Source organism: Cydia splendana, chromosome Z (assembly GCF_910591565.1).
Source record: "Cydia splendana chromosome Z, ilCydSple1.2, whole genome shotgun sequence".
Taxonomy (NCBI): domain Eukaryota; kingdom Metazoa; phylum Arthropoda; class Insecta; order Lepidoptera; family Tortricidae; genus Cydia; species Cydia splendana.
In genome coordinates, this window is record NC_085987.1 from 46,015,886 (window position 1) to 46,041,883 (window position 25,998).

Below are 25,998 nucleotides of genomic sequence, written 5' to 3' on the forward strand. Positions count from 1 at the left end.
GTGACAGCTTTTGTGTTTGACACGGCGTCGAAAAGGTTAAGTGCTGTAGTGTATCCAGTAATTAAATCTTTTTTGTGTTCTTCTAAATCTCGTCCATGAGTATATATTATATACATTCAGTAGGTAGTGCGTGTAAATTATTATATATACAAGCATCATTAATTTAGCACGCCCATTTCGACCACCACTTACTATAAAACCATCACACTATTTCGTGTTCGGTTGCTTGAACGGCTTGCAGCAGCACTTTTTTTGTCAATTTTTTAGTTTTTTGTTCAAAAGGAGCTGCGATACACTACGGCGTACTAAAATGTTGAGCATATTAACATTAATTAAGTATTTTTCGCAAAAAATGCAGACAATAAGGTAACAATATACGTCATCAGGTGACCAGAGATTTTACTATAAAGTAACTTTCCTATTTTGTTACCATTTATGATGAAATATTTGCAAACAATCATACATATTTTTGTTTATTTTTGAAGGTACTTAAGGGGCTAACCGAGGTTTTCATCGATTTTTGACAAGTTTTGAATCGTATCTCCTTTTTTGCACTACTAGATAGAATTATAAGACAAACGGTTATCGATTTTTTCAATCTTTTATCTCCGGTTTTGTCCACCGGATTTTGAAAGAAATGAATACTTATTTTTTTTTGCTGCACAAATTAGTGCTGCACTCTGGCGGCAGAACATTGCAGTAATACTCCCTATTAACAACTGGTATTCCTTTGTTATATACACTTAAAAACTTGGTAACAAAATAGGAAATACAACTGTCAGGAACCTTATTTCATAATACAAAAAAAAATATCTCGCTCAAAAAGAAATGAGTCCGACAAAGTTAGGGACTGTTATTAAAAATGACATATTTCCATAGAAATTTGACATTAATGATGATATTGTCACACTTTGTCATTGCATATTCCACGCAGAGTTAGCGTGGTGCGACTTTACACCGTTTACTCAACATTTCCATACGCCGAGTGTCCAACTCGTGGCGTATACGCAGCGTTATCGCGGCGTATACGCAGCGTTGTCGCAACGTACGCGTTGTACGTACCGTTGAGCGACGCCAGCCCGTCGTCCTGTTGTTCCTCGGTGTTGTATTGGGACTCGCGAAACGAGCTGCATGACGAAAGTAAACTGAAAATACGGAAAAATAAGTTTTAAGAATGTCAACAATTTCATTTTAGATACTAGCTTTTCGCTGCCTGTACAGTTGCCATCAGAGATATCGGAGCGGTCGAGGTGTTCACAATATCTGAACACGCACTCTAACGCCTTGACAATAGAGGCGAACTCAGATATTTGTGAGCGTCTTGGTCGCTCCGATATATCTGATACTTGACTGTACTTTTTCTTTCGAACATTCGAACATATTTTATATTTGTAATTCTAGGAGATTGTCAATTTTTGCCACTAATATCCGCTTCATGTTGTATATGACACCGTAAAATTGTAAAGAATCGTCAGTTTATAATATCGCTACTTAAATTATAAACTGACGGTAGGGCGATTACAATCTAACCTAACCTACGTTAGATTATAAACTAACGGGTTCACAATCTTATTGGTGTCATATACACGTTGAGTTATCTAACAAAATCTTTCATCAATTAAATTCTGTTAAATTCTTCGGGTCTCCATTTTATTTTCCAGATTTGAAAGCCGGATTCAGCCTGGGGCATGGTTCTGAGACCCCAGATCTGTGTTAAATACATAGTTCTATTACCAAATTGGTTAGACTAGACTTATGTCGACCGGGATATGAACCGTGATTACCTTTTGTATTGTTTTCGAGCTTCCGATATATCCCGGTTCATATCCCGGTCAATATAAGTCTAGTGATACTAACCGTGAATCATTCAAAACTATCATTGGTCAGACTGTTACCTTAAGTGGTGCCGGTGGTTGTTTGCCACACCGGTTGGTAGGTCGCCGCATCTGAACACGCCCCGCGTCGCCGCCAGCCTTCTTTAGGGATCTGTGTAGACCTAATGGGGCGTCGCCCCCTTACAGTGCCTTTACACTCTTGGTACCCTGTTGGTCAGTTACCTGGTCCTCTTAGGTGGAGTTGGAGCTTGTTTGCCCCGCCGGTTGGTAGGTCGTCGCATCTGATCACGCCCCGCGTCGCCGCCAGCCTTCTTTAGGGATCTGTGTAGACCCAATGGGGCGTCGCCCCCTTACAGTGCCTTTACACTCTTGGTACCCTGTTGGTCAGTTACCTGGTCCTCTTAGGTGGAGTTGGAGCTTGTTTGCCCCGCCGGTTGGTAGGCCGCCGCATCTGAACGCGCGCCGCATCGCCACCGGCCTTCTTTAGAGACATCTGTGGAGTCCCGGTGGAGGCTCCGCCCTCTTGCAGTTGCTTTTCTACCTCTGAATAATAAAAATAGATATGTTAACTTGATACATACTAGTTGTGACACGAAATGCCTCAAAACCGAAATTACCTTTTTTTGCAAAAAGGGGTTAAAACGTCGGTGAATCTTAAAATTTTAATCCCGAAAGAGTAATAACAAAACACAAAAATATGCCGACGGTAAGCGAGTTATTTTTCGCTAGCCAGTGTTTTCTCTCAGAAATAGTTTTCGTCAACAAGGTATTATGTCGTCGTCAACAATACGTTACGTTTCTTGCGCGATAAAAGAGGCTTTCTCGCCTCCGGTCGGAACACAGCTTAATTTTATTATAATTTTGTGAGATCATGTCACCTTTGACGTAAGAAAGTGGAAACATACAAACGTATGAATGATAATATGAATTTATTTGTGGCTTTCCATCAGAGAATGGACCTTATGCTTCATGTGCAATAAGGACCATCCTAGCAGAATTTCTGTAGGAATTTTAGATAAAAAGGTCCTTATCGCACTTGAAGCATGATTTCTGTGAAAAAAATGCCACATTTTTCCATTTTCTAACCAAACTGCTGCAATGCACCAAGCATTACAAAACGGCATTATGATTTGAAATCTTTTAGTGATTTAAGTTGTGAATATGGTTATGTTATTTGGTTTCCAATGGCGCCCGTTTATAAAACACGGAAGGTAAACAGAGTGTAATTTTAGTTAGACAAAGCTAGGGAGCCTGAAATCCGGAAATAGCTCGTCGGCTTTCGATTATACAAACAATAATGTTTGCCGACCTTGACGGACTGATTCCTACTGGACTTTTGTAATACTCGTAGTCTAATTTGGAAAAAAAAATGAGAAAAATCGAAATTATACTCTACTCGTAGTATGTTAATACATACTACTGTCAATACATTTATGAGAATATTCTGTATGTACATAAAAATATTGTAAATTTTAGGAAAAATTGTGAAATTCATAACATTAATACTAGAAATAAACATAAGCTCGCAGTGCCATTCACTCGGCTCCATAAAATTAAAAAATCATTCATGGGTAATTGTGTAAGATTTTATAATAAACTTCCAAACCATATTACTGAATTATCTATTAATAAATTTAAGAATTATGTAAAGCGTAAACTTATTTCTAAAGCTTATTATACCACACAAGACTACATGAATGATATTACAACGTGGGATTAATTGTTATTCGAAATGATTATTTATTTATTAGGTATATTTGATTATTGATGAGGAAATGGATATTCCGATGTAATACTATCTACTTCTTTTGTTACTTATGCTTTTTTTTGACATTTAGATTTTATTCTAGAAATTCTAGACTAGTATTTTTTTATACAATCTTTTTAATGTTTGACGATCCTTTTGTGAAATTTTTAGTGTTAAATTTGATATGTATAATAATCAAATTTTATTATGGCATAATACTAACATCAATAAATTGCTCTGATAATTAGATTAAGATTAATTACGATTCATAAGAGCTTGTTGCTAGGCCTACATGAATAAAGTAAATTTTGTTTGTTGTTTGTTTGTTTGTTCTAACCCAATCGCCATAGCTCCTTATTATATTAGAGATCATTTATTGAATTTGCGCCTTATTTATCGTCAGCTGTCATTGACAACACCACGGGATTTAAAAATGTGAATTATAAAGAAAAAAACATTAACCTTTTGAACGCCACAGACGGCAATTGACGTCAACGCAAAATCGTGACAACGACGCCAAAGTTGGCATTTGACGTCGATCGTATTTTGATGAAAATCTACTGAATAACACCCCACTTTTTGGTTGGCATAATTTATTCACAAAACTAAATTTTACCCCCGTGGCGTCAGTGGCACGGCAAATGGATGCGCCGTTTGGCGTTCAAAAGGTTAATTTAAAACAAGTAATATTTTTACGATGCCATGATGTCTCATCCTACTTCGCAAGTCTATGTATGCAAATACATACATACTATGAGCACAACTCCGGGTACAAGTACATTAAATTTCACAATTGAGTCGCTTAACTAATAAACTCGGGTAAATCCATCTGTCAGATTATGCGATTTTGGTATTAGGAAAAGTTAATAGGATAGATATTTTGCTGAGGGTCGAATGGATTAACCCGAGATTGAAGTTAAGAGACACAATTGACAAATGAAAATGACTGCAAAAATTCACATTCAAGGGATAACTAGGGGGCACCATGCTACACGTGGACTGACCAGTGATGATAGTGGGGGGCACTCACCCTCGGTGATGCTGTTGTCCTGAAACATATGTTCCAGGTCGTGGTGAATCTTGTGGAAGGTGGGGCGGTCGGGGGCGTTCCACTGCCAGCAGCGGCGCATGAGCTCGTACACGGCCGGCGGGCAGCCGGGTGGACACTCCATGCGGTAGCCCTGGAAGACAATAATTAAACTTGTAATCTAGAATTGTCTAAAATACGTTACAGATGCAATCCTAAATAAATTTTACGCAAATGAGACGAAAAATATTGTGTGTAAAGCACTCTATCCTTATGGTATCGGCTTTCTATTGCATCTCACGGTCTCAATAACAATTTTGACCACCCTTATACAATACAATGTACTATTACCGCTACCTTAGGAAACACTAGAATAACCTAAAACTTATGTTTTTATTTCATTAATCAATCACAGTGACAATACGGAGCAATAACTACCAAGGAAAGTAATACTTTACTTATTTATTAGCAGTAAACCTCATTCATTAGCTAAGATAATCTTCACTAACACCTTATAATAATCCCCCACCGCGTCTGTCTGTGTGAGTGTATGTATGTTCGCGATAAACTCGAAACTACTTAACCGATTTTCATGCGGTTTTCACCTATCAATAGAGTGATTCTTGAGGAAGGTTTAGGTGTATAATTTGTTAACCCGTGCGAAGCCGGGGCGGGTCTCTAGTACCTTATAAATCAAAGTCCCCCGCCGCGTCTGTCTGTTTGTATACGTATGTATGTTCGCGATAAACTCGAAAACTACTTAACGGATTTCATGCGGTTTCCACCTATCAATAGAGTGATTCTTGAGGAAGGTTTAGGTGTATAATTTGTTAACCCGTGCGAAGCCGGGGCGGGTCTCTAGTACCTTATAAATCAAAGCCCCCCGCCGCGTCTGTCTGTTTGTATACGTATGTATGTTCGCGATAAACTCGAAAACTACTTAACGGATTTCATGCGGTTTCCACCTATCAATAGAGTGATTCTTGAGGAAGGTGTGTTAAAAAATGTTATAATTTGTAAAGGTTTTGTGTAACCCGTGCGAAGCCGGGGCGGATCGCTAGTCTATACTGTATCCAACTAAGATTTCTCAGGACTGTGTTTCCACAACTGTGTTCACACAAGTATGTATGACAAACAGTTTTAATTCCTATCAATATTTTGCCTTCATATATGTCTAGTTTACATTACCAATGTGATTGTACAAGGATATGTTTTTTTCTCCGTACGGTATCTAACATGAAAACAAAGTACCGTTTTATATCAATTGTTATTAAAGAAAAGAAATGTATTAATAGTCTAATATTTTAGTATAGGTATATTTAAGGGTCAGAGGGTCGAGTGGAGAAAACGAGGGGAGGCCTTTGCCCAGGCAGTGGGACGCCAAAGTAGGCTAAAAAAAAAGGTATATTTAAAATAATATATAGACTTAGAACCTAGTGACTCGGCCGTGTAGGTTACCAAGGATACAAAACGTTATATTGTATAAAGTAAGGTACATAAAAGCAAGACAATCAGTATGAGGAATCCTTACAATTGATAGTCTTACCCCTTATACTCTTACCCCACCTTACCTTAATGTTATTATTTATCGATTTATGGAATCATGTGGTTTAATTTTTTTGTTATTCTTTTATTACTTGAAAGTATGGATTATGTTATTTATTGTTTTACACAAAAGTACCACAACTACATATGTTCCAATTGAAAATGGTTTTGGTTAAATTAAAGTAATACTGAAGTAATTAATACTTACTATAGTTAGATTCCGTTGGCCTTGTCGTTTATATATTCGGTAAGCCATATTTCCTGACAGCTTATATCATTTTATATTATGTACCTATATTGATATCAGGTAAGTTAATAAATAATGAAATATTCTCTCAGTGGAAAACCACTTATTAAAATAAGAGTAACATCTAAAGCCGCATTGATTTCAAATTCAATATAATATGTAAACTATAACCGTAACAGTTATTTGGTTGTAAACAATAAATGTTTACATTTCCTGCATCCCGTAATATTGCAACAAAATACTTGTATTGTAAACTGCAGCGAATACAGGATGCTCCAAATTCATAGGTAAATAACTGAGGCGGTTGGTAAGTCATTTTGATCAGCTATGAAGCGGTTAGCGGTTAGCTTAAAGCTTTGACTGTTAAGTTAGTAAAAAATTAAAAATGTAATATGTATATTAAACCAGTGCAGTTCATTACGGCATTCTAAAATAAAAAAATATAAAGATATTTATTTACCAACACAAAAATAGTAGATTGTACAACAAGGGCATAGAGTGACCCATTTTTACCCGAGGCAATTTTTTGGTCTTGCACTCCGGGTTGCACTCCGGGAGTGCCGGCAGAAGTGAAAACTCAATGGCATTGTAGCAGTTTTTCGATCAAGTCACGTGTCCGTCTTACGAATTTTCAATCTGTCGAATCTGTCGGTCACGTGACCTGTCGCGAGTTTAACATTTTTCCCCATCACAAAAAGATCACAGCGCCGCTAAAGAAGTTTTCACTTCAAAAACAAAACAACCTTCAGTATTATTATAAACCGTTCAATCATCCTGTAACCGCGAAGGAAAACAAACCGAGCGCATATATACTCTACCAGCGTACGCGCAGCGTCCAGACGGCGCATATAATCGCGAGTAGCGCACGCGGAGCGCACCGGTGCCATGATACTCGCAAAGGGCGTGTTATACGTGCTATTCGCTGTTGCCGTTTTCGGTGAGTTTCAACCGGGATCCATATCCCATAGCTTGATTACCTTTTGTATTGTTTTCTACCTCTCGATATTTATACCTAAGTCTAGTGAAACTAACCGTGAATTATTCAAAACTGTTAATTCTAAGTTTAGTAGTATAATTTGCTAGTGCCGCTACAATGATGATATACATACCACGGCTCGGAACCGGTTTTTTTTAAACCCAAAATAGCCCAATATTTTTAAATACTTTATGCTCTATACGTAGGACTGAATCATGTATTTAGGTAACAACATCGTATTATTAGATTGTTCCATTAAAATTAAATATCAAACCAAGGAACGAAACAGAACGTAATAATACCCGTATTTTTTGTATGAAGAATAAACCGGTTCCGAGCCTTAATACATAGTGTGGAAAAAAATAATGGGCCCTGGAGAGACAGTGCCTTAAAGGTCATTAAACGAAATATTCTTTTATTTAAAAAACAGAAACAAAACTGCATTCAGATTTTTTTAATCCGCTTGTCTCGCCCGGGAATTTCTAGCAAAAAAGGAGCGCCACAAAAAACCATTGGCGGCCAAGAAGGGTACCAAGCTAATACCGGCCACAGTGAAGGGCCTGCAATGCTACAACTGCTTGTCCTACGACCACAAGGGCTGCTGGGACCCTGACCATCCGGATAATGGCAACATTACGGTTAGTGTCTCTCTCTCTCCCCTGCCGTCTCCTTTCCCCCTCTCACTTTTCCCTCCCCTACTAATCCCAAACTCTTATCCTCTCTCCCACTGCATTGCTCATTCCTACCCGCCCTCGCCCCTCTCTTCACCTATCCGCCTTGCCCCTCATTCTCGCCACCTCTCCCTTCGCCTCTCTCCCACACCGTCTCCCTCTCCATCTGTGTTCTCACTCTTGAACCGTTACTTTGCTACCACGGACATAAAAACAATGGTTAGAATATTTGCTACTGTGGATAGGTATAGTTAGAATATGACATGCTATGTGTGTGTATTGTTTTAGATTTTTTTGATTAATTAATCACTTTTATATTCAAAGAAGACTGACAATGTCTATACAGAACCACGTTCCTCCAATGTTCAGCGGCATCTACTGAACGGAAATTGAGTTATTTTGAACAGAAGCTTAAGCCGAAAAATATTACTCGTTTTCAGGTGCCTAACATTGACTGTTACATACCCGGCATGGCGTTTTTATGTCTGGTCATCACTGCGGAGTCAGCGAAACTAGGTGAGTTTATTGAGAATGCGTGCCTTTAGTTTTCGGCGATTTTATATTCAAGATTAGGGGATTTTATAACTTAAACTAGCGACCCGCCCCGGCTTCGCACGGGTTTCAGAAAACCTTAACAAATTATACACCTAAACCTTCCTCAAGGATCACTCTATCGACTCTATTGATAGGTGAAAACCGCCAGAAAATCCATTCCTAGAGTTTGAGTTTATCGCGAACATACATGCACACGGACAGACAGACGCGGCGGGGGACTTTGTTTTATTTATAAGGTGTAGGTCACTTATTAATAGTAATCTTTTAAAATTACCATCATTTTGATGAATAATTCAAGCGTCAGACAGATGAGTGTAATTATCGATATAAACTCACCTGTATAAACTAGGGCTTGCATTCCGGTATTCCGGAATTTCGAAATTCCGGAATCTCGGACAAATTTTCCGATATTACAATTCCGGAATTGATACCACTCAATATCGAAAATTCCGGAATTGGATTTAAGTACTTTTTGTAGGTTTTAATATCTTTATTATTAAAAATTGTTAAGAAACTACACTGTACGGGTGTTTTTTGTCGTTATTAAGTGCTTCTTAGTCATTCAGTGAGCTATAGTATAGGTATATTTTACTTTTCCGTTTGCTAAAGCAGTGGGACAAAATGGGCTGATAATAAAAACAAAAAAACAATAAAGCAGAGCGATTTACTTGCTTAGAATAGTCAGAATCAGAATAGTCTGAATCCTACATAAGCGAATTTGTAGAATTGAAATTTAATAATATTTGGACTTTTTATCTTGAATTGAATTCAGAGAAAAAGAGGTTTTCTCTATTAACGATTTCGAATCCTGTAGAAGCACATAATAATATATATGATATTCTGAATCATAATTAGGAACTAGGAAGGAAAAAGCCAAACTTAGACCTTCAACTTCTTAAACAACACCACTACCTACTAGGTTAGGAAGAGTAGGAAGCTATTATATTTAACTCATCATCATCATCATCCTCGCGTTATCCCGGCATTTTGCCACGGCTCATGGGAGCCTGGGGGGTCCGCTTGACAACTAATCCCATGATTTGACGTAGGCACTAGTTTTTACGAAAGCGACTGCCATCTGACCTTCCAACCCAGAGGGGAAACTAGGCCTTATTGGGATTAGTCCGGTTTCCTCACGATGTTTTCCTTCACCGAAAAGCGACTGGCAAATATCAAATGACATTTCGTACATAAGTTCCGAAAAACTCATTGGTACGAGCCGGGGTTAAATATAAGCTATTATATTTAACTATATTTTATAAAATTATGCATCGAATGGTTTGCTAGCAACTATAGTTTCCCCAAATAAATACCCAGTATCATTGAAGTGAATAAAAGTAACCATTTTAATAAGGTGGTAAAAAACGTACCTACTTTAAATTAAATTTCTGTTAAACAATACTAATTTTAATAAACGTAAAGTATAAGAATTTCACATTTTTTGTTGTTTTTTACTTTAAAATCGAAAAAAAATATGATAAACCCTAATTCCGGAACCAGAACCAGAACCGGAATTGGAATCCAATATCGAAAATCAGTTCCGGAATTGGAAACCATCCGATATTGCAAGCCCTAGTATAAACACGGCAACCACGTATAAACACAGCAACCGTATAATAGTGACCGGAAAAAGATAGGCAACCGAGTTGATTCATGTTGTACTTTCCATTGGAACTTATTTCGTTCGTCAGACAAGTCGGTGAAATTAGAAAATATTTTTTTTTTTTTCAAAAATTATTTAAATATAGCCTGACTATATTTTATTAAGCAACCCTATTTATTTATGTATTGGCATAGAGAAATATAGTAAGACAAGAGTGCTCACTCTATACATCAGTTTTGGTACCAAAAATATTAGTATTTTCATAGTCGACATCTAGCATCGAGTAGCGGAATTATCAGTACTGCTAAGTAGCAGAAGTAGTACTGTCAAGTGACAATAGATGTAGCATCGACCGGAAACTCTAATCTTAACAACATAAGACTTTCCGGTCGGTGTTACATCTATCGTCACTTGACAGTACTACTACTACTACTTAAAGTACTGATAATTCCGCTACTCGATGCTAGATGTCGACTATGAAAATACTAATATTTTTGGTACCAAAACTGATGTATGGAGTGAGCACTCTTGTCTTACTATATTTCTCTATGGTATTGGAACATATTTTCTTTTATAAAATATAACTTTCATCCGTCAAACGTATCGGTGAAGGTCGACCATATATAGCAAATTCTGTGCAGGGTTAGCTTGGTCTGATTTTACCTTAACTACCCAAACAAACTGTCTTTTTACGATAAAACCAGACAGATTGGGTACATAGTGAATGGGCCAATCAGTTTTTTTAATAAATAGGATATAAAAACAGAGCCCCTAGTGTACATTTCATACGATAGCTTTACGAGCGTTCACGTTCGCGTTATGTCTATTTTTGTATGGGATTTTTAACAGCGCGCCAAGCGGGACGTTTTGGAAATTCAAAATCCCATACAAAATCACACAAACAAGTACGTTACGTCACGCTATCGAATGAAATTTACACTAGTGGTCCACAGACTACATAGCATAAAAAAGGCATTTTATCTTTTATGGGTTAAAGTTTATTTTATATATTATTTCCAGTGGAGACCGGCGCAGAAATCGGCCCAATCCGGGCCCGAACCTGCGTCCCCGCGAAAGACTTCAGCAAGAACTCGGTCTCGCACTCCATGTGCAGCAAACTGGGGAAGGAGCTTTCGGCCTCAGAGATATTTTCGAGGATCTCGATCTCTAGGCCTCGCTGTTCGTTGTGTAACAGACATCTATGTGCCTCTGTTTGCTAGGTTATCATGTAAATTTTTTTTACATTTATTAAATTTTTATATTTAATAGAATTGCATGCTCTTGCTCCTAGTAGGTGCTTTAGTATCTAAAAATTTAAAATATGATAGACATGAATTGTTAGTCCGTGGCGCTCACGACAAAAAAGTGCGATTTACGGCAAATGATGATGATGGAATTTCCTTTTACACAGTTTCTCCTTTTGACTTACAGATTGATTTAGTAAGGGGAGCCAATCGAATGATTTGATAAGGAGGGGTGCCCCCCAAAATTTGTAAAAAAGAGAAGTTTTGCCTTGTGGTCAAGTTTGGTATCATTTTCGTGTAATTTAAGGATGCCGAATTCAATTCTGATATTTAATTTATACGTTTTTATATAAAATACTTAAAAAAAAACAACGGGTTGCACTCCGGGAGTGCCGACAGAAGTGAAAACTCAATGACTAGTCCAAAATGTCTGCAGCACTATGTATAATTGACCCATCCTCCTTTCTATTGAAAAACCTTAGTTCAGAAATTGCTGGCCAGTGAGCTTAAATTTGTAGCGTTAATTGTTTAAAATTCGAATAGAAATTGTAAAGCTACCTTGCAGACCTCGCATCTATAGTACATTGTAGGAGAGGACGGAAAACCGCTAAAAGATGGACGAGTCGTTTGAGGGCCGACACGTTAGTGGAGGCCTTCAAATAATACGAGTCCATCTTTAGCGTTTCCGGCCGAGGCATTACATAGTGCTTTTCACGACTACTGCGAGGAAATAAGAAAACATTTGCATAACTATAAGTACTAGCCTGCGATTTCTCTGCTAGCAAATTACTAGCCACTGCCTGTGCTGTCTCTTGAATTTCGATAGGCGTCAGCGTAAGAATATCATATTCTTCACTAGAAGAACTCATTTTTATAGCGAGCGTAGATACGTGTTTCTTGTATTTTTTTGTCAAACACAATTTACACTATCCGATTCACTAAGTATTTTCAGATCCCGCCTTTTTTACTTTTTTATCACTTTTAAGAGGCGTTTTTCTGTTAGTTGCTTCAAAACGACTCTAAACTTAGAAGCGTTTTTGCTAAAAAAAACACAAACAGCTACAAAAGTGAAAAGCGCCTTAAGCATGAACTGAATGGATAATTAAAAAAAAATGAACTGAATGGTTTTGACATTTATTTATTTTTTAACAAGCAATTGGTACTATAAATAACCTTATTTTATTTTTGAAGGAAAAAATTGCGCCAAAAAAGACCTTTTATTGATTTTTATGTTTTAAATGATACTCATTGCTGTAGCGAACCGTCACCAATGACAGATGATGATAACAATGAAACATTGTAGTAGTTGGTCATGATATTTTGAGTTTTATTCACCAGTACTAGAGTTAACTTTTTTTAGCGATTTAATCAAGATGTAGCTTTATTGAATTATATTGGAGTGATATAAAGTTAGAATTTAACTGTGAGATCTTCGTATTTCAGCCCGTACAAGATTAGAACATTGAGCTTTATTGCTAAATATTAAAGTCCAGTTTTAATTAATTGACCTGATTATGATAAGTTATGACTAAAGTTCTTTGGTGAATAAAAACGAAACAGCAGGCTCAGGCATACATTTTCGCCGCGCGGTAGAAAGAGAGGGTTACGCCTTACGCTGTCTCGAGTTTAACCTTTTTTCCCCACCTCAAAAAGTGCACAGCGCCGCTAAAGAAGTTTTCACTTCAAAATGAAAAAATTAAATTCGAAATTTCGATTATTTGTTTTTTCAAATAAAGGCCGATATTTTTTTTATTTTAATATGTAGAGAAAAGAACAATAAATTTACGAAAATGCCCTATTATTCCTCATTAAAAAAAGTATAAACATGTATATGTTAATTTGATAATTCTAGATGGAAAAAGAAAATATATAGACCTACTTTCGAACACAAGCTCACTGAATAGGATACAAAGATGTGAGCTATGCAATTCAAGGCGTTTGATGATGATGAAATCCCCTTTTGCATATGAGTCCTTAGGATCCTTAGGCCATTTTAGGAAGGGGAGCCATCTTGATTTTTGGTGCGGTGGGGTAGGGTGAGGGGGTGATTTGTCCCATAAAATCATAAATTATGGACGGCGGACTGGGGCTGGACAGATACCGGAGAAGTCTGGAAGCCTAGGTGGACCACCCAGCCCTATATCTGGGAATCCGTCAGCCAAATAACAAGATGTGGCTGCAAGAAAGCCTGTAGAAGTCAATGTTCCAGCATAAAACAAGGCCTGCCATGCACTTGCACTTACATGCAACTGTCGAGGATACTACGACAATTCCAGCTAATGTTTTGTTCACATAGCTTCTCAAAATCTTTTTAGGAAATAATATACAATGTAACCCATTTTCATACTCATACTTAATTACATATTACACGTCAAAAATGGAAAATTAAATTAGATAAATTAAGTTACAATTATTGTTATTATGTTACAATTACATGTCTTTCCCATCACGGAACAATGGTGTTCCGGACCTTTGGGAGGCGTGCGCGGAGCCGAAGCCAACACGTAGAGGCCCTTTTGACACTTTAATGAAATGTAAGGGGTACACCGAGCGGAGGCTGCCCTTGCCCGTGTCATGGGACGCACGCAGAGGCAGCACCCGCCAGGGTGTAAGGACTATTGAGAGTTGATGGAATCTAAAATGAACTAGGTTATTGGGTGAAAGCGATGGACTAACAACTGAGCTATGGGGTAAAAAACCGGACGCCTGCCTAATAAAACGGTATGCAATTTTATTTCCGGCAGACGGTGACTCGCCCTCACAAGATGGGCCCCACAAAAAGCGACATCTAGGATGGCTCAGTTTTGGTTGGTATACCTAAATAAGTGTGTCAAATATTATTACAATTGTGATGATAGTGTTAATTAAATTTGTTTCATTATTATTATTTATTTGTTTTATTATTTGTTTCATTGCTCTTGAGTGTATTAGTTTTAACACTTATTTTTATTTCATTTGTTGCAGTGTAATTTGGTAATAGACAACGGAGCAGTCATAGATGATATATAATATGATAGTCAATATTAAATATAATTATATTATATGGTTACTAATTGTTCATTGTAGTGAAACTGTTTATATATATATATATACACCGTGTTTTTATTGAATTCCGTTAACTTCGGGGTATAGTTAAGTACGTTTATAAGAACTAAATGGCATAGTTAATTAAAAAAAAAATATATATTTTTGTTTTCTTTTTTGTTTTTTTTTTGTTTAAAAAGTAATTAAATGTAGCATATAGCGTTGTTGTAACACGGGCATTACATTTAACTCAACCAAACAATTGAAATATGTGACATATCAATGTCATTTCGTACATCAATCGACCGAGATTGTACTTAAGTTTAGTAGCAAATGTATGAACTCATTCTAAACACTAATCAATATGTAAGCCGGCCCTAAGGCAAGTGTACACGCTTGTAGAGGCCTTATATGAAAAAAATAAATTATGGATTATCTCCGAAATGGACTTAATTAGAACATCGGTGTCTTTGAGAAAGTTACTTGATTTAAGCTCAGGAATGCACCCTTGAAATTAACGGAAATCAAAAAAAACACGGTGTATATATATATATATATATATATATATATATATTCATTTCAAGTGTCGATTTACTTCGTATTATTTGTTCGTAAGTCCATACATACACAATGACATAGTTTAAACCACATCGTTGTTTCCTATTCAACGGAATTATGGTCGAAAGTAACTCTACATTTTATATTATTTTGTCCACATTTTATATAGTATACAAATACTATGTGTATACTTCTTATAATGAGGAATAATAAGGCTTTATTGTAAAATTATTGTTTTTTGTCTACATATTAAACTATTAAACACCTATTAAACATATTAAAATTTAAAAATATTGGCTTTTATTTGAAAAAAATCATAACGTCAAATTTTAATTTTTCATTTTTTTTAACTTTTTTTAAATTTCAGAAATGAATTTTATTACACAAATATGATATAAAACTTGACCATATAGCAAAACTTTTTTTTTACATATTTTGGCGGGCACCCCCATTTAAGTCAAAATTTTGCATCAAAAATTCGATTGGCTCCCCTTCCTAAATCAATCTGTGAGTCAAATGGAGCAACTCAGCAAAAGGAAATTCCATCATCATTTGCCGTATAATTAAGTGAAGACCACGGACTACAGTGCTACGTTTACAAACTTTGTCACTAACTAGCAATATTTAGCATTACCTGACTAGTTTATTAAAGCATGACGTTCGCTTGGAGTTACTGTTTGAATGAAATGTTTTGTATTTGAAGTGTTTGGAAAAAAGAAAAGGCGACGTGAGTCAAGGCCGTTATGTACCTACAATTTTATATTGTATGTATAGACAAATACGGCAAAAGCCCATATATCAGATTTGGTATGAAAGGTGTCATAAGCCGGGCCTTCAGGCCAACCACCACAGGCTCCGGCGTGAGGTGTAGACAATTAAAGTCTCTGGTTAGCCAAGTCCATACCAAAATACGGTGACATTCTCTTAGCCGCAATCTGAAGTAGGTAAGTTCATATGGTGCTGAAATGCAGGCCTTAAAAGGTGGCCCGTTTCATGGTTTAATAGTAGAACGCAACCTTTTATTTGTATAAAATCTCAATATATTCCTAATGCAGTAGCTAAACGCAGTCGTCGGGCTCGGCTAGTATTCGGAAGCTTTTTCTAAAGCATGCAATAGGAGCGCTCCACATACTCGATACCGCGGCCAATTAGTGGCACCTAAATTTAAACCACCTTTGGTACTGATCAAATATTGCAAATCAGTCTCTCTTCAGCCTCCATACCAATAACACGCCACTTCTGCATTTAGCCGTTTAGTCAAGAAACCCTTGTAAACTAGTACTTTGGAAGATTATATCAGTTCACTAAGAATTAAAGCTTTTTATTTGAGTCGTCGAGATCCTGACCTGCACGGCGGCTACAAGTACTCACCTTCTCAAGCATATGATAGACATCAGCCAAATCCACTCCAGGATACGGCGACATTCCATAAGTGGCTATCTCCCACAGCAGAATCCCGAAGGCCCAGACATCAGATTTGGTACTGAACGTGTTATAAGCCAGGCCTTCAGGCGCCGTCCATTTGATGGGGAACTTGGCGCCGGCGTGTGCGGTGTAGGTGTCGTCTCGCATGAGACGGGCGAGGCCGAAGTCCGCCACTTTGACGAGGTGGCTTTCGCCTACTAGGCAGTTGCGGGCCGCGAGGTCCCTGTGAACAAGCAGGTGATTATTAGTATGTCTCTCGAAAAACATGAAAATGATGCATTGTCCGTAATAATGATCCTAAATTTTTGAATTAAACGATCTGCTGCCGGTTGCCGTTCCTTCAGTAATCCAGCACTCCGTCAACACGGTTACGATGGAGTACTACCAATGACTCACCTATGTATGAAGCTCCTGCTCTCCAAATAGCTCATGCCCTCGGCGATCTGCGTGGCCATGTACATGAGCACCACCGCGTCAATCTGCTGCCGGTTGCCGTTCCTCAAGTAATCCAACAGATTCCCTCGAGACATGAACTCGGTGATGATGTAGAAGGGTGGTTCTCTTGTGCACACGCCGAGGAGTTTGACTAGGTTCCGGTGCCGCATTTCTTTCATGATGGCAGCCTCTTCGAGGAAGTCTTTTAGGGCCATCGTGTCGTCTTTCAGGGTTTTTACGGCGACCTGGTATAAGAATCATAAGTTCACAGTTGGCAGTTTACAAAATAATGGGATACAAAAAAGTCCCTACTTATTTTTTTGGAGTGTTCTGCTTTGACAGATTTTTTTTTATATTATCTTTTGTCAATCGATGCTTCAATGCTATATAAACTAACAGTATGTTCATTAGCTGTCCATGTGTTTATAATGGCAAAGATCACATGTGACTATGAGATTGTTGGTACTTCATATAATTGGATTATGAAAAGAAGCAGAGATTAGACACTTACCGTGATGTTAAACTTCTTCCAACCAGCCTCGTAGACGTCGCCATACTGCCCGCCTCCTAAAACCATAGTTGCAACATTAAACAAAAAAATACATGCTCATTATTTTGTTACAAAAAAAAGTAAAGCAGAAAAGAAGTTGATCTAACACTAAATTGCAGTTTCCGTCACTCTATTTCTGCCCTGCTTTTCGTATGTGCAGTACTTGCATGAAAAACATTGTTTAAATAAAGAACTTATTCAAAGGGGACAAGATACAAATTTGCATGACATTTCAACTGCGATTACTGCATATGTTTTAAGCACGGCAGATTTGTTTGTGAGATAATTCTAAGCGTAGTTCACCAACCAAATTTGCCGGCGCATGCAGTCAACGTCGTGTGACTTGTCACACTGTTCATTGACAATCTAAACTAAACCTTACAACGAAGACATAAGGTTGATGTTACGTAGGTTGTTTCTTCATCACGTAGGTGTGGATCTCTCACTGGTCAGGCGGGGCGAGAGGGGACACTAAGCTTGTTGAGCCGGGTATAGCAGTTGTGAACTTTATTCCAAGTACATAAGGTTGATTTTACCTAGCTTGTGCTTCATCACGATATCGGTGCGATCGATCTCCCACTGGTCGGGCGGGGCGAGAGGGAACACGGTGGGCTTGTTCCGCTTCGGTGCCGGGTAGAGCAGTTGGGTGATAAGTCCGTCCCCGAGAACGGAGTGGTGGTGGACTAGTTCGGCTAGTGTGCCGAATTTGGACTCCGATGTCACGTACACCTGGAAATAAGGAAAGCTTTTGTTATATAGGTACTTGTCATGCTTCTTTCTGAGCTTGGACGCTGACTCAGAAAGAATAGAGCAAGCTCTGAGTGGCGGAGAGGAAAATCTGTCGGATGATTCTGGGGCTTATCAGAGAGGAAGATGGAACTTGGAGGCGAAGAAAAAATAGGGAGCTAGAGGAGCTGGTAGCGATGCCCAATATACTCGTAATTGGAGAGATCAAAGCCACACGACTCCGCTGGCTTGGTCACCTGGAGAGGATGGGGGAGGATCGTGCTGTGAGAAGAGCGTATGTGGGGCACCCGGGCGGAAAACGTCCGTCCGGGCGTCCCAGATACCGCTGGAGTGACGAAGCCGAAAAAGACCTGTCCGCCCTCGGAATACCCAACTAGTGCGAAGTGGAGTGTCCCACTTTAAAATCATGTTTTTTCTAAGAAACTGCATGGGTTAAACATTATACCATCGCCTGCAGTATTAACTGTCCGTCGTTGGACCTTATGCCTTGTGTAATAAGGTCCACCGATGGACAGTTAAGAGTGTAGCTGTTTGTACCTTTCCGTCGGAATCTTCGTTGATCCTGTAGTGGTACACTCGGCCCTCGTACCGCAGTGATATGCTCCTCTGGCCCGGACTCGACTCCGACTCGCGGACCTGAAACAACCATACATTTATATAGAATTGAGAATATTCCATTTTTTATACATACGTCAACTGCAGTGTGCGCTATGCCTCACCCACACACAAGCATGGCCTTAACATATATAAGTTCATGTACGTGTTATTCACAGAATAAATAATAGTACTGCCGTACAGAAAGGAAACTTCCTACAAAAACGAAGTTTGACAGCGGTTCAGGGTCAAATCATGCTGTCCCAATATATGGCACTATCCCTTTCGGCTATTTAGGGTTGTCAAAATTCAAGCCATTATCTTATCCGTGGTCGTGCACGCAAAGGGACGTCAAGTTGTGTCAACCCTAATAATTGCTCGGAGTCGAGTTTGGCCGACGTCAGGAGTTTCGCACCCCTGTGTTATTTAAGCCATTATACGTCTATACTCGAACCGACTTGTTTGATTCAACATCCCACCTCACATGGCGACCCTGCCAGGATTTGAACCTGGATTCTACTAATCCGCATTTTATTTAGAAAATATTAGTCCACCCACGAACTCGGAGCACATATATATCAGTCAAACAGGCAAAAAAATCTTTGATTTAGGTAAGTACATCGCCAAAATTGTAGCTGAAAAGTTCATAAAACATAACTTTCGGAAACATAAAAAACAAATGTGTTTGTTCATTCGCGATCTTAGTAGCGTAGTTTGAAATACTGAAAGAAAGTAAGACTCAATATTAGATAAAAATGCGGCCAATCTTTACCTGACCCCTAACACCCAACAACAACAACAATTCAATAACATTTCAGTCAACAATTGGCGAGATGTCGCACAGGACCGAGAAAAGTGGCGCTGTCTTGTGTCGGAGGCCAAGTCTCATTTTGGGTCGCGGAGCCATTGGAGTTACTAAGTAAGTAAAAATGACCACAGTGTCCTGCCGTCGACTACCACTCACCAGGAAGCTGCCGTTGATGCCTGAAGAGAGCAGGTACTCGGCGGCGTTCCGCGAGATGGGCCCGTGGTACCACGAGTGCTTCTCCAGCGAGTTGACCGGCGTCACGTAGTTGCTCGGCACCCAGCCCAGCGCGCCGCTCAGCGTGTGCGCCTCGCACCACTCCCCCGACGCGTTGTAGCTCATTATGCGCACCTGTTCGCCTGTTAGACAAATTGTGAATTTTGTGATACAAGTGTGGAAAGTTAGCAATGACAAGCGAGGGTCGATCGATATACATATGTACACGGACTTAAATTGTTGAGACTTAGGGTTTCATATCGGGACATTTCATATCGTTAGTATTCATAACCAAATTAGCTTGAACCCTAAATGGATCAATAATTAAAGTCTGTGACCGTACAACACGAAAAAAAACCGGCCAAGTGCGAGTCGGACTCGCGTTCCAAGGGTTCCGTACATTACCCAACTTTTAACATTGTTTTTATTGACGTCCAAATTTTTTCAGAATATACCCCATGTACGTCAGCCGATTTTTCATAGTTTTCGAGTTATGATTTTTTAAAGTTTTAACTTTTGTTAAGAAATTCCGGGATGAAGCAATTAATTTATTTAAAAAAAAACTTGAAGAATTTTGAATGTTTCTTTTTGTAACATACTCCTTGACAAACGGCGCAGTTGCTAAAAAAATCAGCAACTTCACTTGGCTGTTGTGAGTTGGAAAAAAAAGGAAACGACAAAATTTTACGTTCAAGCATGTCAAGCTTAGACTTTGCGCTTACCTAAATAAATAAAAAATACAAGCAATTTCAAGGACTTATGGTTATTGTAGAAACTGCTAGACCCTAAGTTTTTAAAAAGGTAAAATAGTGATACTTAATAGTCTAATTTGACAGAGTCGCCGGTCAAAGGAACTGAGGTGGAAAGTTTCCAAATTAGTAATTCATTAAATAAAATCCTCTTGTTATTCCTAACGTTAATCAAACAGAAATTACCACGAGAAATTAATATTGTGCCATGTGATTGACCAAGCATCATTTTGCTTAACTTATTCATTATCTTAACTGGACCCGCGTCGCGACGGGTTGTTATCTACAAAGGGTTAATTTTTACCTGCTCCAATACCTACTGTTATTTTATGGGGTCACTTCCCCATCGCTATTTCGTGTTATCAGTGCAAATACCACCAACAATAATTACCTAGTAGCCATAAAAGCAAAGCAAAGCTTCACCCCGGAATTTCTTAACAAAAGTTAAAAAATTCATAACTCGAAAACTGCTAAATATCGGATAACATACATGGGGTATATTCTGATAGCCCACAACGTGACGAATCTAAAAAAAATTTTGTACGTCAAGGTTTGGACCACCTTGTATGTGAAACGCGATTGAATTGCCTTTAATAAACCCGTAGGGGTCGGATCAAAAACTAAGTAATTAGTCCGACTCACGCTTGACTGCATATTTCTAATAGGTTTTCCTGTCATCTATAGGTAAAGAAGTATTTTGTATATTTTTTTCAAAATTTTAGACCCAGTAGATTCGGAGATAAAGGGGGGGAATGGTCATTTTTTGACTATTTTCTTAAATAATTTCTAAACTATTTATTTTAAAATTACAAAAAATATATATTTGAGCTTCTCAAAATGAGCTCTTTCATTTGATATGTATAACACGATATAGTTTAAAAAACATTATTTTTTAATTTTCTCATTTACCCCCCAAAAGTGGCCTCCGTGTTTAAAATTCATTTGTTTACGTAAGATGTCCGTCTTTGGGTCACGAATTTACATGTGTGTACCAAATTTCAACTTAATTGGTCCAGTACTTTTGGAGAAAATGGGCTGTGACAGACGGACAGACAGACAGACAGACAGACGCACGAGTGATCCTATAAGGGTTCCGTTTTTTCCTTTTGAGGTACGGAACCCTAAAAATGGATATGATATAAATAATATTGAGTAAGTATGTCGTTATAAAATGTGTAACAATATTTCAGTAATATTACGCATAAATGCTGCCAGCGTAGCACAGCTGTCAATAAATTAACTTTTCTGCACACAAGCGAGAAAATATTCCTTATATTCATTAAACTCGTATAGAAACCTTCTGTGACTATGTGGATAAGTACGTATAAAGAAGCTCTTTAGAGGGGATATTCATTGTAAATCTAGTTGAGAATTACAAAAACACTTCGTTACACAGTCTAACATTGAATTATAAAATGTTTAACTAATTTACAAGCTCAAGCTCAGTCAATGCATATTTCGATGATTTCGCCAGTGGTGGCACGACAAAATGGATGACTGAGCATTCAATAGCTTTGTTTTCCATTCGTTTAGTATATAAATTCACCAAACCGCACTTCGAATATAACAATTAGGTATGAATGCCCTATGTAATTCCCATTGCGATATGCGAACAAAGCAATCGCCTCGAACGTATTTAAGTTCAGATCACCATGTTTTAACCTCTTTGGCTGCGTTTCGACCAGAGCGCACTGCACGCTGAACTCTTCTTACTCGCGTTATCCCGGCATTTTGCCACGGCTCATGGGAGCCTGGGGTCCGCTTGGCAACTAATCCCAAGAATTGACGTAGACACTAGTTTTTACGAAAGCGACGGCCATCCGACCTTCCAACCCAGAGGGGAAACTAGGACTTATTGGGATTAGCCGGGTTTCCTCACGATGTTTTCCTTCACCGAAAAGCGACTGGTAAATATCAAATGATATTTGGTACATAAGTTCCGAAAAACTCATTGGTACGAGCCGGGGTTTGAACCCGCGATCTCCGGATTGAAAGTCGTACGCTCTTACCGCTAGGCCACCAGCGCAGCGCACTGCACGCTGAACGAGGAAAACAAATCAAGTGATTTTATTGGTTCTTAAGAGGGAAGTATAGCTACTGACAAAATGTACTATTAAAAAAATCCATTTCGGGGGAAAACGCTTTCCACTAACTATATCTTAACTTATAACACTGCATCGCTTCAGCACAATAAATTGGAGGTTTATAGGTTTCGCTGTTTTTTAATGATTATTTTTTTGTATTGCAAATTTTGAAAAAAAGGAAAACCTATACCTAGTTTTTCATTGTATCATTAACTAACTAAAAAATCATGGATAATCTGGGACCCGGACCCGGACCCGGTTTTTTTCTATTAAAGATTATTTCAATTAATTGTGGTTTCGTTAGCAGATGCATAAGCATCTGGACATATCGCTGGCCAAATATTACAAGGTTCTATGTTTCACCGAACAGTTAAGTTTTATCGAACTGAAATTTGAACATTGTCATAGTGACATGACATGAAGTCGAATTTCAACTATGAAAATGTAACATAGAACTGTGTTATATTGGACTATTGGACAAGCGATATGTTGCCGTCACGGGCCGACATATTTCATTTCATTTCATTTCATTTATTTCATATTGTATTGTCATGTACATTGGGTGTTACATTATATATAGTCAGATCATGACACCCTGTTAGGGCACACAATAGTATTATTATTCTATTCTATTCTAGGCTAGTCTATAAGGCAACATAATAACATTAATAACATTTACTTATTAGTAATGAATTAAAAAATACATATATGCCGTTACTCTTCGATAATTGTGTTACCACAAAACATGGCATCGTACAGTTGTCCTCAGATATATCGAAGCAGCCGAGCTGCTCAAAAATATCTGAACACGCACACGCACGCAGCGCTATGACAATAGAGGCGTGTCCAGATATTTGTGAGCACCTTGGCCGCTCCGATATATCTGATGGCGACTGTACATGGGCATCTTATAAAATTCCCAGACTATACATATATCCGTAATACCATCAATATCACCAGCACGATGGACTGACCAACTCAAAGGCGAGGAACCATCTCAGAAATTCTACGACGTGGTGAGGAAAGCAATGGTCCGGAATCGATGGCGAGAGTGTGTTTGTGCCCGAACAAAACCCACCAACCACGATCATCAGTCATGATGGATGCGACCAAGAAGAATACCATCAATAAATTTTGGTCAGAGGCCACGACTCGCCCGCACGCGCCTAGCATCGGGGACTCTCCGAAGCCCCCTGTGATAGCTACGCTCCAATGAATTACAAAGGTGCCATTCGTTTTGGCGAACGGAAATTATTTGTAACGCACAATACCAAACATAACGGATTTATCTGCCTATTTTGTGAATGAGGACATTAATTTGAGTATGTGTCACTCAAGTTCTTCGTCAGCGTCGAATTGTTATCACATTATAAAGAAGTCACTTTAAAATATTTTGACATAATCATGGCGACATAATAATGTAATATAATGATTAAGTAGTTATTTTCATTTATAATAAAACTAAGGTAAAAATAAAGGAAACTAAACAAAGGAAAGTAAATATTTTAACACAAATGATATGCCACCCGACTTACAAATATATGCAAAATTTCAACTTCATCGGAAACCGGGAAGAGGGTCAAATTTAACTTGCAAAATTTGATTACACACAAAGGTACAGGTGAAACAAAAAAAATAAAGTTAGTCAATTATTATGTTTTGCAACTTATGTACAAATCAAATGATTTTTACTAAATATTTTGATTTGTGTTTTCCGGCCTCGGCAGGCGTGGCTCACTCCCCGATTTCGTCACGTCACTACAAGTACATGCGGCCACACCAGTTTTGGTGTCTAGCAGTAGTAGTTGCCGCGCACCGCTACGGAACGGATGCCTGATCGCGCTTGCGCCACCTTGCGGTCATATCTGTCGTAATAGACGCGTTTTGTTAGAGAGCGAACCTTCTGATGTACCTAGTACTATTATTTATTCTGTGGCCTCGGCCACTGGAGGGCTTGGTCACTTTTTCTTCAATATATGACATCTATTTCAGTTAGTAATGCATTGATGATTTGTGTTATTTAATTTTAGGGGTGAAAACGAATTGTGGGATTTTGGGGGGTAGTTTTTACCTTTTTTGAGGGCGAGCAGCCTCGTCCTTCCAAGGGGTTTCTCCCCGTCTTTAGGATGCATTAATTGAAAAAAGAATCTCATTAATCACACAGTAATTTACCATACAAATAAAGTATACATTGTCACACAATATATATCGGGTGGAACAGAATGAGGGACTTTTATGCGAACGGGGAATGTTTACGCTACGTACTTTATTTTTCACATATTAATCACGTTAATATGTATTGTAACCGTTTTTGAGATACTGTTTGTTAAACATTAGTGCAACAATCTCTATGATTCAACCCTAGCAAGTAGATCCGATGAATGACATGACATGTGTCAGTGTCAATTTAAAATGTAAAAACTTTGCAGGGTGGTCACGTCTGGTATAAAATATTATATTTTATAATGATTTCGTTTTACATTTTAATCCAGCTTTACGATTACCTATAAATTAACTCGATTATAGATCACTTAGATGACACTATCATTTCAGCTCGGTCTCTAGAAATGTGCCATTCTGTATATCGTTTTCTATGGATATGAGTGACCTTGCGGGTCATAAAATTTGTGTTGACGGATCAGGCAAGATATTGACCGTAGGCCAGCACTACGCGTCCTGTTACGCGTGCAATGTTAAAGGGAGATGTATAATGAAGCCCCGTGAACGTGAGCTGATGCTCCGTTGGCGGGTTAAGATTTTTCTTTTAGATGCTACAACGCACCAACGGATAGGCAGCTGATGTTTACGAGGTTTAACAATACGCCTCCCTTAACCAGTTTACGAATTGACTAACATAAATTGTACTTAGCCCGAGGTCAGCACGACTACCACGAAAAACGAAAATCGAAATTTCGTTATGTCTCTCTATTGGTCTTCCTTCTTGCGGTAGAGAGATAGTTAACGAAATTTCGATTTTTTTTTCGCGGTAGGCGGTAGTTTAAGTCCGTTTACTTAGTCACACTTATTAATTGCATATAAACTTTTTTACCCTATAATTTAAAGTATACTAGGTGTTTCTAAACATTTGTCATATTCCATAAGTATGGGCCTAATTCCAAAATGGCAAAAAACGCTACGTTCCAAAAAATTACATAAAGTGTCTACCCCAAACATAACTTCTATAACATATTTTAATTTGGAAATAGTATTCTTTTAATCAAATTAATGCATCCTGTTAACTAAAAAAACATACATATCAAGAAAAATGCATACTCGCAAGTTGCCCAAAATACTAGACTTTGCAAAAAGTTATCACGTACAGAAATATCGGAGCGGCCTAGGTGTTCACAATATCTGAACA

General features: G+C 38.2%; 2 protein-coding genes across 3 annotated transcripts in view; one reads left to right on the forward strand and one right to left on the reverse strand.

Annotated features, from left to right (window-relative positions):
• Positions 1-25,998, reverse strand: part of LOC134804040 (tyrosine-protein kinase Abl) — a 78,063-nt gene that overhangs the window by 15,806 nt on the left and 36,259 nt on the right. Inside the window, exons 1-10 of one of the 2 annotated variants that reach the window (XM_063776919.1) lie at positions 24,709-24,747; positions 19,748-19,947; positions 18,727-18,825; positions 17,979-18,171; positions 17,404-17,459; positions 16,854-17,137; positions 16,404-16,680; positions 4,613-4,763; positions 2,228-2,378; positions 1,063-1,145 (exon numbers count right to left, since the gene is read on the reverse strand). In XM_063776919.1, the coding sequence (XP_063632989.1) occupies positions 1,063-1,145; positions 2,228-2,378; positions 4,613-4,763; positions 16,404-16,680; positions 16,854-17,137; positions 17,404-17,459; positions 17,979-18,171; positions 18,727-18,825; positions 19,748-19,930 (1,477 nt within the window). In that variant the 5' untranslated portion in view covers positions 19,931-19,947; positions 24,709-24,747. Of the gene's footprint in view, positions 1-1,062; positions 1,146-2,227; positions 2,379-4,612; positions 4,764-16,403; positions 16,681-16,853; positions 17,138-17,403; positions 17,460-17,978; positions 18,172-18,726; positions 18,826-19,747; positions 19,948-24,708; positions 24,748-25,998 lie in introns of those variants that run through there. The other variant, XM_063776918.1, reaches the window with a different exon arrangement.
• Positions 7,244-14,337, forward strand: LOC134804136 (uncharacterized). The gene is made up of 4 exons (XM_063777081.1): positions 7,244-7,338; positions 7,864-8,015; positions 8,489-8,564; positions 11,227-14,337. The coding sequence occupies exons 1-4, from the start codon at positions 7,287-7,289 to the stop codon at positions 11,424-11,426; spliced, it is 480 nt and encodes a 159-aa protein (XP_063633151.1). The 5' UTR covers positions 7,244-7,286; the 3' UTR covers positions 11,427-14,337.